Source organism: Patiria miniata, unplaced genomic scaffold (genome assembly GCF_015706575.1).
Source record: "Patiria miniata isolate m_02_andy unplaced genomic scaffold, ASM1570657v1 HiC_scaffold_20, whole genome shotgun sequence".
Taxonomy (NCBI): Eukaryota; Metazoa; Echinodermata; class Asteroidea; order Valvatida; family Asterinidae; genus Patiria; species Patiria miniata.
Window position 1 is genome coordinate 36,985,764 of NW_024037059.1, and position 16,674 is coordinate 37,002,437.

The window sequence follows — 16,674 nt, forward strand, 5'->3', positions numbered from 1 at the left end:
GCAAAGAATGTTGCAACATGAGGCAGTACTCAAATCGATACAGAAAGCAAAAGACAGCCAAAAATCCGATAAACTATTTTAAATTTCAACCACAAATTTTCATTGTATAGGCCCAGTTGTTTATTTTAATGATCTTTCCAAGTATCGTTTTTGTGATCAATGCATTTTAGTGCTCAAAACGGCAACTTCCAGTTGAAAGTGATCCTGTTAACTCCAGCTCTTCTTTACAACAGTAACTCCCCTATGTGTGTTTGTATTTCCTCCAATATTTGCAGAGCTCACTGGCAGTAAACATGCCATAGTAAACAAGTCTGTAGTGATTTCCTTCCAAATTAGCACCCTGAGATAAGCCCTCAAATGCACTCTAGCAAGTGATATATGGGTCATTCTATAAATTTAGGGCCCAAAGTGCGACACTTTTCCTGTGTCTGCTACCTTGGTACTTTGTAATTTGCCATTCAAGTATCATTAAGAATTACTTCAAACAGTTTTGTATGTCTTGGGTAGGTTGTTTGCTATTCATAATCACTCTTGGAGGACGGCTGCATTAAGGAGTGCATCAGATTTATATAATTATAGATGTAACAGGGACAGGACAAAAAGTGGATCCCCAATTTATGGGCAAAGGTAAAGGGGACGAACCTGTGTTTTCAGGAACAAAGTGCCCATCTCTCTTTCGAAGCGATTAGGCCAGACTCGGGCCATGAAATGCTGCTGTGGGGGGATGCCACACCTCCTCCACAGCGAGTCTGTTACCTTCCAAACATTGAATAATGCCGGTACCCAGTTTAACACCTGGGTTGAGAGGAGTAATTGAGGTAAAGCGCCTTACTCAAGGGCACAACACGCATGGCAATGGCGGGGCTCGAACCCACAATCTCACGATCATTAATCCTAGGCTCTACCGCTAGACCACACGTGCCCCCAATTTGTAGAGTGACCCGTATTTTCCTTATCTTGTTGCAGGCCGTGGAAGAGCAAGTGGTCTTCAGCCAGGCGCCCGTGGTGGAAGCCTCAGCCGGCGCCGTCAACCTGATCAACGAAAAAGCCAAGAAACTGCGACCGGAGCAGCAGGAGCAGCTGCAGAGCAAGAACACGGACCTGAAGACGCGCTACGACAAGCTGGCCGGCGACGTCAAGGCACGCAAACAACACCTGGAGTCTAACATCAACCAGATGCGTACTGAAAAAGAGGAACAGGTCGGTAACTTTAGTCTGAAATTCCAGAATCTGAAATTTAGAATTCTCATTACTGTGCATATTCGGGATGAATGGGCTTCTTTTATATCCCTCCTTGTTAATTTTACTGGTTTACATGTTTTTTTTTACAGTCGGCCATGAGTCGTCGCTTCCAGGACGTCGGAGGCATGCTCCAGGAACATCTAGACTGGCTGGCACAGACAGAGCAGAAACTAGGAGCTCAGCAGCCAATCAACGAACAGATCCGACCGCTGACAAGCCAGGTGGACAGACACAAGGTAGGCTGTCCGGGGGTTCATAGAGTCATGTTACACCATGCTAGAGGATGCGCCTTGGGTGCCGTTTGCTTCCAGCAGACAACGATTGAATTGTTTTAAAATTCAAAAAGAAATATTGTCAACAATTAAGATATTTTTCAGGATATTTTATGTTTCTGTCAGTAAACTGATAGATTCTGAACTAAACAAAATTATGCTTCAAAGTGAAGGAAGATATAAAAAGTTTCGGAAAACACACAATTAAAGTGATGAAAAGTTTATATTGACCACTCATCTCGAACGAAGAGCGTCTTAAAGAATGACATTCCTACAGTTGTAATATTTAGCTGGGTGACACACTTGAGCAGTAGTCCAGAGTACTGGGGTTCGGATTCAGCTTGGTTCAAATGTCAACGTTCGCAGATTTTGAATAAGATATCAAAGATGTCATGGTGAGGTCAGAATAAAGGGAAAGTTTGCAATGATACCATACGACGGCAAAAGTTTTGTGAATTACACAGTTCTAAAAAGAACGCGTGTTTCGACAGTATGCTCTGTTCATTCTCAGGAGATTTCCGATGTGTTTCCAGTTTTTTATGACATAGTTTCTTTTTTCCTGTCATGAAGGTGCTGCGGGATGACATCGTAGCCCACGACCAGCCCATCAACCAGAACGTCAACGACATCAGCCAACTCCTGCGCGACTTCGGCGGCAAGCTGCGTCCCGAGGACGAGTCCTTCCTGCACGCAGGCCTGGACACGCTGCGGCCCCGCTACGACGAAGTCAATCGCCAGTCCCTGACCCGCCAGAACAAGCTAGAGTCGGCCCTGGATGACCTGCAGAAGTACCGAGAGGAGTTTGAGGAGTTTGAGGACTGGTTGAAGGACGCGGAGAAGACCCACGACGGGCTGCAGAGGGCGCCGGGCCGGGACCTGGCCGCGCTCAAGAAGCAGGTGGAGGAGGAGAAGCGTATCATGGAGGAGGTCAGTGACCACAAGGGTGACCTCAAGTTCATCCAGAGGTCGGGTCACAAGATCGTGGACAACGCCAAGGTAAGAGTTATGTTTGAGGATGAAATCCGTTGGCAGGAGGGACAGTCCATTCAGTTCATACTTGAGGCAACAAATAAACATAAAGATAAAGACAAACTGGACAAAGGTTGAACATGTTTCTACTCTTGATGAATATCATCTCAGATGTTTTGTGACATCGAAGTTGCTTAGAAAATGGAGTACAGAGTGGCCTTTATGTGTGAACTCTTTGCGACCTTTTTTGTGAATGTTGGCAGCTTTTGTGCTGAGGATTCTAAAGTTTGTTTAGTGACTCAACTTGTAGCTTTGGAGTGTGTAAGACAGCAAAGATCGTTGACAGTTTTGAAAGTATTCTTAAATCTCACTTATAAACCTGCATTAAATTTTCAATTGATATCTTCTTGTGTATTTAACAACTTTGGAATGTTGATAAGTGCTTTGGAAAGTTCTAGATGCATCTAATTACTACATTGGTTTATGGTTTATTTAAAAACATGACAGTTAGCTGTTAAAAACTGAATTGCATGCCATTTACAATAATAAAATAACAAATAAAAGACAGAAATAAATATTAAATGTATTTGAAGTTACAAAAAAGCCTCCTCTGTAGTATGTACGAGGATAGAGTCTAGGCCTTACGTGAAATACGTTTCTGTATATAAAAAAAGAAAAGGAATGGACTTAAATTGTACATATTGTTTAAACACATACATGTAGCCAGATGTTGGCTTTGGAGAGTGTAAGGCAGTAAATATTATTAACAGTTTTGAAAATATTGTTCTTGGATCTCCTTCATCAACCTGTATTAATTTAGCTAGTGGTGAATGTAAGAATTCTTTCATCAAGCTAAAAATATGCATGCATCATTCCCCAAACTGCCACAGAACTACCGGGAGTCGCTGACGGACTTCCGCATGTCCTCCCTCCCGGCCGACTTCAATCGGACCTTCGCCGAGGCCCCCGACGCCAACGTGATCCGGGACGAGATCAACGACGTCTACGAGCGCTACAACAAGCTGCGGACGGGCAGCCGAGCACACTACAAACACCTGAAGCAGCTGACTGACAAACAGAACAAGTACAACAGCTCCTGTGCCGTAGTGCTGCCATGGGTGGATGAGGCCTACGGCAAACTGAGCAGGGAGTTGCAGGAACCCATCGCCGCTGAGCCTGAGAACGTCCGGACACAGTTGGAGAGAGTCAAAGTAAGATTTTGCTGGATTTTGAGGTATTACTTGCAATGCAGAAAAGAACAAGTCGGGGCGAGGACCCTTAGTCGACTAGCGGTTGATTCGTGATGTAACTGACGCCTGCACGCTAATAGCAACGTGCGAACCCCTCCAGTCAACCGCCGGTCAAAACGTTAGAAAACTTCATGATCCTTGCTGCCAGCGGTACATTATGATGTGCGTGGATATTGGTAACCAGTGCAGCAACTGTGCCCCTGGATCCGTTTCCAAATAGTCGACTAAAGAAGTCCAACTATCCTGTGTTTGACTGGAGTAAGTCAAACTACGGGTAACCATTGTCTTCACCCGTACTTGCTCACCCAAAAGCTGCTGTTGCAAACATAAATCTTGCTGTACCTGCGTGGTGTCATCGAAAAAATCAACATCTGTTTACGGCTTTTATATTTATAACGAGCGAATGTACTTCTTTTTCTTGGCAGAAACTTCACGATGACATCGTGCTTCACACCAAGGATGTGGGCAAGTTCAAGGAGTACGGCAAGGACCTGGCCGATACGCAGGACACCGTCAAGGATGAGGTCTTGGCAACCATCCGTAAGTTACGGAAATAAACTCCACCAAAAAACTCCTCAAAATATATGAATTATTTGTCCAATTTGAATGGTTGATTAACGCCATAAAGTTTTTAACCAAGCTCCCAGTAGTTGACTCTGCTCCCACGCTCCCCCAAGTTGACTCTGCCATAGCGGAGAACGACTCGGTTGACTATGCATTTTATAGAAGTCTGATGACCTACATCTGCGGATCAGCAAAGTTAATTCCTCCATGCACACTTAAAAATGTCCCTTAAAAAGCCCTGCTTGGTTTTTTTTTTAGTGATGCAAGCCATAGACCTCAACAAAGATAAAGCACAAATTTACTGCATGGATGATTTGTCAAAATAGCAAACTGTAGAGAAGAGAGTAGTTGTGCACTCGATGAAGATGACCCAAACTGTGGTAAGCCATAGTCCGTGATATTAACTCTAACCGCACTATCCCTCCCTTGTCCTTCATCTTATTCAGGCGAAGTCTCGGAGAAATGCAACTTCATGGAGTCGCAGCTCGCCGAGCGCACCAACCAGCTCCAGAGCACCCTGGCCCACTCCCACAGCGTGCAGGAAGGCATCGACGGCCTGCTGCGCTGGCTGGCCGTGTCTGAGAAGAACGGCAGCCGCGTGGTCAACACGCCGATCTCGGCCAAGAAGGAGGCCATACTAGAGATGATGCAAGACCAGAAGGTAGCTGACCAATCACAATCCTGTATTTTTTGCTATGACCAATCAGCAGCCTGGAATTTTTGTGGGAGGGGGTTTTAAATAACAATGATGCAAAACCATAAGGTCTGTGACCAATCACCAACCTTTTTAATTTATTTGGAGGGATTCTGAATATCGATAAAAATAAAAAAACAATAAACAGTTCTTAAGGCCAGTTTTGTACTTTGTCCAAATGTAAAAGTAGAGTATTTGCATTACTTTATGTATTGGGATCCAAAATGATCCCTCACTCAGAAACATGTATTTCTCAAAATTATGGTCAACGAGTGGAAAAATAAACTTAACCTGACAGATACCTGACGTGAATTTGACGTCATAGAACAAGCGCACTGACATTCGCCATACTTGAAATGTTTTGAACTTGTAAGATTTCGTAGTTTATAAACATGCCATGTAGTCACAAATTCGAACTAAGTATTAACCAGCATCAAAAAAAGTGCAAATCGTTATAGGATCCCTACATGCTGAACATAATAAAATGAAAATATGACAGAACTAGAAACTAGTTTCAGGAAGGTTTTGAATGTCTAGATTCTCAACTATCCACCTGTGTTCTGTTTTTTCTTGGCACAGTACGTGATGACCGACATCGACGGCCACAAGCCCGCCGTAGACACGCTGAACGAGACCGCCGCCAAGCTGATCCAGTCCAGCGACCCGGCCGAGGCCCGGCAGACCCAGGCCCGGCTGGAGGACGTCAACGCCCGCTATGCCAAGCTGAGCAGCAGCGTGCGCAACCACGGCGAGTACCTGAACAAGCTGATGGGCAAGCTGTCCCAGCTGGAGGATCAGGTGGAGATCTTCGAGGACTGGCTGGTGCCGTTCATCGACCGGCTGACCTCCAAAGACCTCGGTCGCATGGACCTACTGGAGCTGGGTACTCGCTTGCTGGTAAGATTGGCTGGCGAAGACCAGTTGACTAAGGGGTTGAGAACAAAGTTGCTGACAGACCCTCCAGTCTCGAAGGTAGCCAGGGATTTTTTTCTGGAAATCCAGGCATGGGAGGGGGGTCCCCTGGAAAAGCAAAAAAGAAAGAAAAAGGAGACCAAAAAAAGAGGTGCAAAGTCATATTGCTGTTAATTTAATGCGTTCGCAGGGGTGTCAATTGGGGTGGGGTGGGCATGTCCCCCTTTGAAAAAATGATAAATTGAGAATATGCTTGAGAAAGTACAAGAATTTTGGGATATAATGTGCTTTGCCACCCCTCTAGAAAAAATCCTGGCGATGCCCATGCATCCAGGCACCACAAAATCATAATAGGGGGTAGTGGAGGTGTCTGATTATTAAGGGCACTGTTAGGGAAGGGGGTGGCATCCAACTGTTGGGGGCGCTGCTCCAAGCAGATGGTCTAACACACTATCGGTCAATTAGCGGCGTTGCTCGTTTTATGCCATATTTGCCGACAGACGCAGGATTTTGCCGACAGCAATGCCCGTGGCTAAAATGTATTGTTTACTTCACCAGAAGCCCACTTAACTTTGTCTTTTGGATCCCCTTAACCAGTTCACGCAGGGATTATTTTGAGAAGAACGGAACGAGGCGCGGGATTACTTTTCACTCGACCTCACGCCGGGCGGGTTGAAGCCAACACCCTCGGACAGCACACTCATATTTTGGGCCTCGCTCGCTGCGAGTGGGTCACTGACTGATATTTCCGGCCTCACTTCCTGCGTGTTTATCAGTCATCCGTTCGGAATACTGCAAAACGCTTGCGTGTATACTCGGCCTCCGATGCAAACTGGTTAATAAACAGTTTTCTTGTTTCCCAATTTCAGGAGATGCAACGTGACATTGACGACCATCGCAGCCAGTACCAGGACATCAAGGTGCTGGGCAGCGAAGTGACTCGCGACCCCAAGGTCTCCGACAAGACCCGGGTGGTGGACACGCTGGCCAATCTGAACAAGAACTGGGAGTCACTGGAAGGAATCATGCAGAAGAGGTAGGTCTAACTTTTCAAGAAAAATGTGTAGTTTGACAGTTAACATTTTGTTGACCGATTGTGATTTTGGAGCGCCAGGCATTTAGGACAGCCACAGAAGTTATAACGCTATGTCTTGAGCCAAGACATCTCAAATTGGGAGGCTCAGTGGGTAGAACGCCAGCTAAGAGTTCTGAGGTCACAGGTTCAAATTCCGCTCTAGATTATTTTCTCAACGCTAATTATTATTCTTTGATTGACAGGAACCGCCAGCTACAGGAACGTCAGGAGGCGCAGGACAAGTTCCAGGCACAGCACAAGACCACCCTGGACTGGCTGGAGAAGTTTGAGGACAGGGTAGACCGCTTGCCGCCGGTGGCCATCGAACCGGAGGCCCTGCAGCACCAGATGGATGCATACCAGGTTGGTGTCCCTCTCACTACGCTGCATGGCAACCATCTTGGTCTGGTACCCTGACTACACATTTGTCACTACATTGATTACTTTACATGAAGTGAATGTTGAACGACCTTGTGTTTTTTTAATCCAGCCGCTCCAGTCCGAATACGACAACTGCCTGAACCGCATCGACGACGTCAACCACCTCGGCATCACCTTGGAGTCCCTGTCCCAGGACCCAGACCTGCCGGGCATCGGCAAGACCTCTCCCATCAAGCGCTCCAAACTCTTCCTGTCCATGCGCTCGGACACGCGCAGCTACGACTCGCGCAGCCTGAGCTCCTCCCGACGCAGCTCCATCGGCTCTGACCTGGACCAGAGCTCCTTCATGCTGGATGACGGTAAGTCATGAAAGTCCAAATTTGTACATTTACTTAGATATTGTTTGTAACTTTTTTATTGTTCGTTTTTACTGTTCGTGCAATTGTATATGTAACTGTGTTTTATAATGTGTCAATGTTGTTATTGTATGCGAGCATTTTAAATTACCCCAGTGGGATATAATAAAGATTAATTCAATTCAATTCAAATTCATCCGGGAATCAGTTACAGGCAATAAACATCATGCTTAGTGCTTAGCAAACTTTTTCTGCCTCAAATATTGCTTGGTGATGGTCAGGGCATGCCTACCAAAATGCCTAGTTTATACTTCTTCTCTCAAAACTAGAGTTAGTCACTACACATGATGTATCAACAGCCATCTCCAAATTTTTACTCTCCAAAGCCTAAATAAAGTCACAAAACAGATTGTATATTTGTAAATGAACTTAAACAAAACAATTTTCAATGGTTTTGGCAGGCATGAGCGAGGTCCAACGCCAGATGGCGGACGTGAACGAGCGCTACCAGATGGTCGGCGACAAGCTGACGGAGCGCAAGTTTGACCTGGAGGGGGCGCTAGAGAAGGCCCAGACGTACCGTGACGAGGTGGGCGACTTCCTGGCCTGGATGGACAAGGCCGAGGTGCAGCTCAAGACCGAGGTCACCCCGGGACCCACGGCCCAGGAGGCTCGCAAGAAGCTACAAGACCACATGGTAGGTCTGCGGCAGTGTTGTAATAAGGCCGATCCATTTAACACAGCTCCCGTGCTTTTTAAACCAATTGCAGCAGTGATTATTGTCCAATATGCATGCACAAAAGTCTGGCATGCGTCTGAGTGGTATGACGTGCGCAGCTGGAGCGTATAATGTGGCATTAGAGAAGCGCGCATGTTGTTGTTCACTTTTTTGTGGGCGGGGCCTAATGGGTCAGGAGTTCTTCACAAGTTCATCGCATGTCCGGTCACAAGTAACAGCTGATGAACAGTAACAAAGGAATGCTTTTGACACTGTTTGTTTGAGTAGCTTGTGAATAAGCCATTTGCGAGTTAAATTTGAATGAAATCTAGGACGCTGACTTAATCCAATGCTTTGCACGATTTAACTTTGCATTCTCCCGACCAAAGAGACTGTTACTATATCACGTGATTCGGGGCAAGCCTTACGCTAGCAACCCCCAGCTCCGGTATGGTCTGGTGTCTTTGTGCCATTCTCACCCATTGTGAACAATGTGTTGGTGCTGAGCGTCTCTTATGTAACTATGCAAGAGCTTGCCCTGAATCATGTGATTAGCAACAGTGTCTGTGGGCTGAAGAATTCAAAATTAAAATGTGACAAGCATTCTGAGCAAGTCAGTGTACCAGATGTTTTTCAAATATAGGGTATAGGTTACTCACAGATGGCTTATTGCCTTGAGAATGTAGGATTTGTGTGGACTTGCGAGGACTCATGATTGACTTGTGGGGACTCATGATATATGCATGAGGAGTTGTGATGAACTTGTGGGGACTTGTGAAGGACTTGTGATGGACTTGTGGAGACTCGTGAGGACTTCTTATGGACTCGACTACAACCCTAGTCCAGGGAATTTGATTTTTCCATGTCATGGCATGGTCTCAATGGGTGGCAAGGAGATGGGACGCACTGTGTGTATGGAAAAGTTTGTGCACTTGTGACGCAAAGTACATGCGATATAATTTTTAATGTGCGCAGAACTTTATTTGCATGAGTCCCAGGCGTATGGGCGCAATAGCAATCAATAGCTGCCAAAAAAATTCAATAAATGATTGCATTCTTACATTTCCTGAACTAATATTTTTGAAAAGACTGCTAATTGACCTATCACGGTAGTATTGCGTCAACGCAGCTTGTGAAATATTGTCCAAGAAATACAAATGGACGCGGAACGCGCAAAATCTGAGACAAACAAAACTTAGTGTACAAAAACTCCATAGGGTTGTCCAAGGGGCGTGGCTAACTCGCAAACGGCGACAGGTCAATTCAACAGAAACTGATTTTAAAAAAGAAGCAACTTTCTCAAGAATGCAAACATTGTTTTCACTAACAGGTCTTTGCCAGCGACATCGACGACCATTCTGCCAACGTCTCTACCATCCGAGGCCTTGCCGAGAACCTGACCGTGAACAAGACCCATCAACCAGGAGCTGACAACATCCTCAAGCAGATGTCTTCACTCGGTAAGTCCTGGAATTTTTTGTTTCCTTGTTTAATCATAAACACCGAAGGAGTTACAACTCAGCACTTCAAAGTGCGAGGGGATCGTCACCACCGTCTTAAGAAAACAATGGTGCAGCATTTGAGTCCCATGTGAACGTGGAACATGAATATGTCATCAAATCCAACAGAAATGAGGTGGAAATATTGAGTTTTTAATTTGCCTTACAGGTCCTGTGATATTAAATTCATATGTAATATTTTAGTCATCACATGATCCTGAAATATTTTGTGATGTGAATGTCTAATTCTCAACAAATCTATGTGAAGTTGGAGTGCATTAAAAACAAACCTCAATTTGTAGGATATGATCACACATTTGGTTTATTTTATATCTTCAAATATAAGTATCGTGCAAACCGATGATACAAAGAATGGTGAACATTGGAATGGCTGTGCAACTTGAGAGACATTTTATGTGAGATATTCTCTGAGGCTTATCTTCACCTCCTGAGATCGAAATTGGATTCTTATTGGATTCATAAAAAGCTGCGACTGAGTTACAGGTTTTGGAACAAAAGGAACAAGGCATTATTGTGAATACTTTTGGTTTCCATATTAACAGATACGTTTGAAGATGGTTCAGTGTTAGAAAAGCTTGCGTAGTCAGAAGGGAATACGAAATGGTGAAAATTCTGGAGAAAATATTATATACTTTTTAAAGATAGCATGAAATGCTGCAAAAATTTGCCATTTTTTAAAAAATGTTTTCGACCTTTTTGTGTATCCGATTGAATTGTAAAATCCAAAAAGTCTGCCAAAACTTGGTATAACATTAAACAGATTTTTTTTAGCCTCAAAATTGTGCCAAATCGGAAATTTTGATTGTTCTCTTGAATGCCCTGTTCTTTTTAAACAACAACCCTTTGAATTTCAACCAGCAAAAGTTAAAAATGATTATTCTTCAGTAATTGTTGCATGGAATGATGAAATAAAGGAATGACTGTGTTTACAAACACCCCCTTTTTCCACCTAACCCCGCCCATCCATCCCTCCATTGTGTTTTTGCTTTTCCTGTATGCCGGGTTGTTGTTTTATTTTCCCGTGTGTTTGTGTCTTATTTTTATATTTTGCATCATGTTTCTTTTTCAGCATTCAGTTTACAGTTTCATATTGTGTGTGCTTCCTAAGGCCAAAAAAAAAAAGTCTCCGGTTTCTGGTACGGAGCTTGCCCGAAAAGTGGTGTGGCGACGCTGTTTTTTGTTTTGTTTTGTTTTATTTACCGTTTTTTTTTCCCTTCAAATGTCGGCTGATCACTGCAAATGGTGCCCGACTAAACTTAGTGCAAATATATGGGAGTCCAGAGAGGCCACATAAAGCTTATTCTCGATCGTAACCCCATCTAAAAACACGTTAAACTTGTGCAGCAGCAGGATTCCAGTCAAACCAGTGAGTTTGGCGGTTTTGAGACATCATCTTTCATTGAAAAAAAAAACTTTTTCATTTTGCCGATGCGCATGGCTACGGCGACGTGCACATACCAGAAACCGAAGACTTTTTGGGGGGGCCTAAAGGTTGTTTTCAAATTTTGCTGTCATTTTTCTTTCTTACTTTAGCAGTTTGAGTTTGATAGATTATTTTAATTGGGAACAAATTTTGACCAACTCATTAACATTTGACAAACTGGTTCATTATGTTTACCGTCTGTCTGAATCATATGCAATGAGCACAAAAGCACCTGTGCACATAGTGTTTAACACAAGGGGATCAATAAAGCTATAGAGATATGATTCAAACCCAATCAATTAAAACCAATTTGCATACAGCCCTCGCCAGCTGCTGGTTCCTGTTTGGCACGTTTACATAACATCATGGTTGTGTCGTCAGGTACCAGACATGCATTAGCCTTGTACAGCTTGATAAGATTGGAACATCCAGGTTACGTAATTTGCATAAAATTAAAGGGTTCTGTCAATTTTTTTTTGAATTACTTGTGCTTCATTTTATGGGTAAAGAATTCTTCGGAGCATTTGAATTTTATATTTTGGTTCTGTGTTTCATGTTGGTTGTACCGGGTTCGAATCCTGCCAGGAGCGAGCTTGTGAAGTTGACAATCTCTTTCCCCGACTGAAGGTTTATTCTGCATTCATATGGCATCCATATTGGTCTTGTGTCTGCCGCCTCCCTCTGTGCGTTTCACGGGTCGTTGGCTTTTCGTGAAACAGTTCATTGATCAATTTCTCCTCCACCGATTGAGGAATAATCTAACATCTGTCACTTGGCATTTTGTCCTGTCTCCTTCACTGTATCATAACATAGACTCAAGCAGTTGGCATTGGTGGCTCAGTATTAAAAATAATTGAAAAGATAATCAGGTGGATATTTTTAAACTACATTTCTTGTGTGCACTTCTTGTTTTTTTGCTTCATATCTTCAAGAGAAAAACAAACTGATCTTGTTTTTTTTTTTCAAATTAGAGTAATATACATGTACTGATTGAAAGCTTAAACTGCTCTAACACCCCCACTAGAAATTGTTTTCAGTTTTTAGAAACATTTACAGAATTTTGTTTTAGGGTGGGGGAAAAACTCAGAAAGTTTCGTTAAAAAAATGAAGGTCCAATTCCACTGTCATTTTCTCCGATCTATGCAATACAGTTGCACACCTATCATTAAAAATGGATAGGCCAGGAATGCCCTGATGTAGGCCTAACCCCCACCACCAATTCATATTCAAATTTACCCAATCAATATTGATTTGCCATGCAACCAGGCCTGCGGTTTCCCCCAGCACTCCCTGTCCATTCATATGTAAATATAGATAATGATATGCACCGCATAGCAAATGAGGTTGATATTTTAACCTCACGGTGTGGGTGGACCACTACCATTAGTAAATAAAGAAGGGTGAAATCCTGTGTGGCTACACAGCATCCAATATCAATCTATAATATACAGACACACATGACACTGAAAGCATTTTACCAAGTGACACGTAAATGTTTCACGTAGTGTAGATTTTTGGTGATAGTATCGTGTCTGTATGACATCTGTAGCCTACAATCGAATTGTCATCTGTAAAGAGACTCAGGATTTATCGTGTACGGCATCTAGTGAATCAACATTCGCCGATTGCCACGTGCTGAACATGGCGTACGGACGTCCACGGCGATATGTAAATTACGTCTGATGGCAGCACACACCTCGCACCGTGATCAGCTGTTTTATAACTGCTCCGTTATTCCTCCTGTTGCCGTGCCACCCCATGTTGCCATTTAACGCCGACTGATTCTCCGACTCGACACCTCTGGTGGGTTATAATGGGATATGTTGTTACGTTCACGGCCCATTTCACCCAGTCTGTTCGGGGATTTCAATCGTTGACACTGGTGCAGTTGTATGTTTTCACACGGTGCTCACACTTGTGGTAGTGTGCATGTTTTCATTCTGTGTTGTGCTTTTCTCAGTGTTCTCCATATCGCAGGTCCCAAGTGAGGATTTTTTTCCCACTTGTCCCATGTTGCCTGCTGGTCAATTCTTGCCATGTTCGTGTACTGAATTTGTCAACTGAATTATTTCCATATGATCTGGCGAAATTGATAAATTAGGTGTCTAATTTGAAATTGTACAAATGATGCAAATTCCAAAAAAGAAGAAGAAGAGTTAGAGGAAATGTGCCGTTTCCCTCTTTTTGTTTTTAAATTTTAGCTAAAATCAAAGCAAAAGGTGCAGTTAAATGTGTTATATATCGCCTATTGTAAAAACTGTTATAAATTTGATGTCCTCCGATTGTGTGTAAAATTCATAGAGATGATATTTATATGACCTGTATATCTGGCATTATGCCAAATGACTCGCCATGGTCATGTATGAAGCTCATGTTTAATTCATGAAACAAATGGGGTGGGGTGAATGGTAAAAACAATGCCATTTGTAATGATGGGACTTTTGTATGTATTTTGTACTTCTACTGCTCATTGCTGAACAATTGCGTGTTTTTTTTATCAGGCTTGCATATTTTTATATTTTTCTGAGAAGGTCAGTTTGTTCATCAAAACTCATCAATCATTTGTTTGAATTGGCTTGAGCTCAAAAGGGCAAATTAACTAGCAAGGTTGTTTCCATGGCAACCGTTGAAGATAATGGTGGTGCCAGTCAGACTATACTCTGACAATGATGCAGCTCCAACAGGCTGTGTTAAGCTCCAGCTAATTGTCGAAATACTGACTTGGAAATGGCCAAAAAAAGTACAGTGCCCCCAAGCTTAGGGACAATGCACTATTGTCGATTTGGAGTCATGCATGTATTCATATCTATATTAGCTTCTTCATAGAAAGATAAAACATGTTCCGACACTACCATCCGTCACCAATTAAAAAGTAACCTTGGTTTTTATGGTGTTCACGTTGGCAGTGAGGTTTACTGCGTGCACACTTAAACCAGGGTTTTTGTTTTTTTTTTCAAAAGTGTCATTGTTTATATTCATGGTGTTTATATTTTAGTTTTTAATAATTTTTTAATGTTGCAATCCAGCTAGGTCTTGTATATTCAGGACAGATTATTCTAGGACAGATATACTCCATCCAAAAACCAGCTTGTTTTTTTTTAAGTGATCAGGATATTTTTTTTTTAAATGATACATTTTTGGGGATCCAGGCAAAATATATAATACGAATCTGCTCCTTAATTGTACCTGTTTGTTGGATTTTAATAGTAACATGCATGCCATGATTTTGGTAGATGCCATTCCATATTTGCAAAACAAATGAGAAAAAAAATGGAAAACTGAAATATAACTCAGCATATTCGATATCCATTTAGTTTTAAGCCGAAATATCAGGAAAAAGATATTGCGATATACGATATTATCGTGATGACATCATTTTTGTTTCTTTATGGAAGCATGGCTGACTAAAAAATACAATTTGCCCGAATTTTTCAAGTACTTTTTGAGAGAAAAAAATCACAATATCAAATGACTCAGAAGTTGTTACAGCCAGATTTTTTTTCCCTCTTCGTGCTGAAACTTTAGCCGTGGAAAGTTAAGCGACCGAGTCGGTGATAGCGGTGTTAATTTCAAATGTCAAAGAGTCTGTCGTATGAAAACAAGTATGCAACATGAATGTCCAGCAGAAAAGTCACACACGAGGCTTAAAGCAAAACACTCGCGTCGGAACAGTGCATAAGTAAAATACAAACCTGTTCTTTCTGTATAAATCATCTCTCACTTCTCCAAAAAAAAAAGATACATATAAATAAATTAGAAAAGACTTACAAGTATATTTTGAGATCCTTTCTCTTTGTTTTCCCGGGCCCTAGACTTTTATTGTTCCAGTATTCATTGTCCCACAGCTACCAATTCCAAGGCCTCAGTCAATGACCCTTGACATCTGCATTTTTTTCTTTTTCTTTTGCATATTGATCCAGCCATGTGTCCCCATTCAATTGTCCCACCGACACTGTCTGTCTCTCCGCATGAACAATGCTACAGCATGTGATATTTTTTTGTACAAAGTATTTCCATGTTCATTCCTACTACCATTGTGTTGATTTTGTTGCGACAAGGTCACTCGTACAACCCACGTTTACTGTTAATGTTCTGTGATACCGACGCGCGGAGTTCTAGTTCTCACTTTGTCGTTGCACTACTGCATGCCGGCTTTTTACATAATTGGCTGTGACTTGGCAAGGTATGTGTGTTGTCTATAGTGTCCTGTCATGTCTTTTTCTCTATCCTTATGTACAGTCCACGTTCAGTTGTTACCATAGTCACATATGTACACAATATGCTTCATAATGATACTTGTTTCTGGCTTAGGCATAGACACCTTAAAGTCATATCGTCTGTCAGTATTTTCCAAGTTCATCTCCGCTGCCTATTTATGTTATACGTGTAATATGTGTGGTAATTTGTTGATATTTTTTCAACCAATTAAGCTTGTGGAAATTAGGCTACTTATGTTTTTGTTTGTTTTTTTTCTTCCAAATCATAGTTTGTATACAGCAGACTGAACAAAAATGGCAGCCTTTTCTGTTAACAAATTCACAGAAAATTTACCTGGCACAACCCAGGAAAACTGTATTATATTTTCACAAACATTTCATTGAAGTGTGGGGACCAGCATTCCCTATACATGCATTCCTAATTATGCTGCATGATTGATAATTGACAAATGAGACGTTGAATAATTTATGCAATTAGCCTTTCAAGAAATATTCAAGCATGATTTTTAAAACACTGGTAAAAATGATGCGTGGAATTTTGACAAATTTAAGAAGTCTGCATACAAAACTTGAAATCTTTAGGTCAGTTTATTGAAAAGTCATTCATAGTACCAAAGACTTTGAATTTCTTTTTTCTTTTCAAAAGTTTCACAAGGAATTGTGAAATAACCAACTATTTGGATACTTGTTGAGCAGCTAAAATAACAAGCAGAATATCTTTACCAAATAAATCAGAAGAAAATATTTTCTCACTGTGAAATAACCAACTCTATTTGATATTCTTGTTTAACCTATGAAATAACAAGAAGAATATCTTTGCAAATCAGTTCTGTATCTGAAGACGCCATTTTTTTTTAAGTTCAAGGCTTTCTGTTTGCTCATAACCGATCCAATCCTTTGCTTTCTTCATGCCTGCCCTCATTAAAAAATTCTCACCAAAGCTCCTGGAAGTATGGGAGCATGTTGCTCACGGCACGATGCCAAGAAGCGCTTGAAGAAAGAGGAGGAACCTGATGCGACGGCTGCTCCAGAAGGTGATGATACCACACCCCTCCCTCTTTTTTGTGTCTTGTGGTTCCTC

General features: G+C 42.2%; 1 protein-coding gene across 1 annotated transcript in view; it reads left to right on the top strand.

Moving 5' to 3' along the window:
- LOC119728943 overlaps positions 1–16,674 on the top strand; it is a 288,712-nt gene that overhangs the window by 205,580 nt on the left and 66,458 nt on the right. Inside the window, exons 168-179 of the mRNA XM_038201391.1 lie at positions 967–1,200; positions 1,332–1,478; positions 2,085–2,510; positions 3,374–3,694; positions 4,159–4,273; positions 4,744–4,958; positions 5,571–5,888; positions 6,773–6,939; positions 7,182–7,341; positions 7,469–7,718; positions 8,177–8,412; positions 9,764–9,893. Coding sequence (XP_038057319.1) covers positions 967–1,200; positions 1,332–1,478; positions 2,085–2,510; positions 3,374–3,694; positions 4,159–4,273; positions 4,744–4,958; positions 5,571–5,888; positions 6,773–6,939; positions 7,182–7,341; positions 7,469–7,718; positions 8,177–8,412; positions 9,764–9,893 — 2,719 coding nt within the window. The remainder of the gene's footprint in view (positions 1–966; positions 1,201–1,331; positions 1,479–2,084; positions 2,511–3,373; positions 3,695–4,158; positions 4,274–4,743; positions 4,959–5,570; positions 5,889–6,772; positions 6,940–7,181; positions 7,342–7,468; positions 7,719–8,176; positions 8,413–9,763; positions 9,894–16,674) is intronic.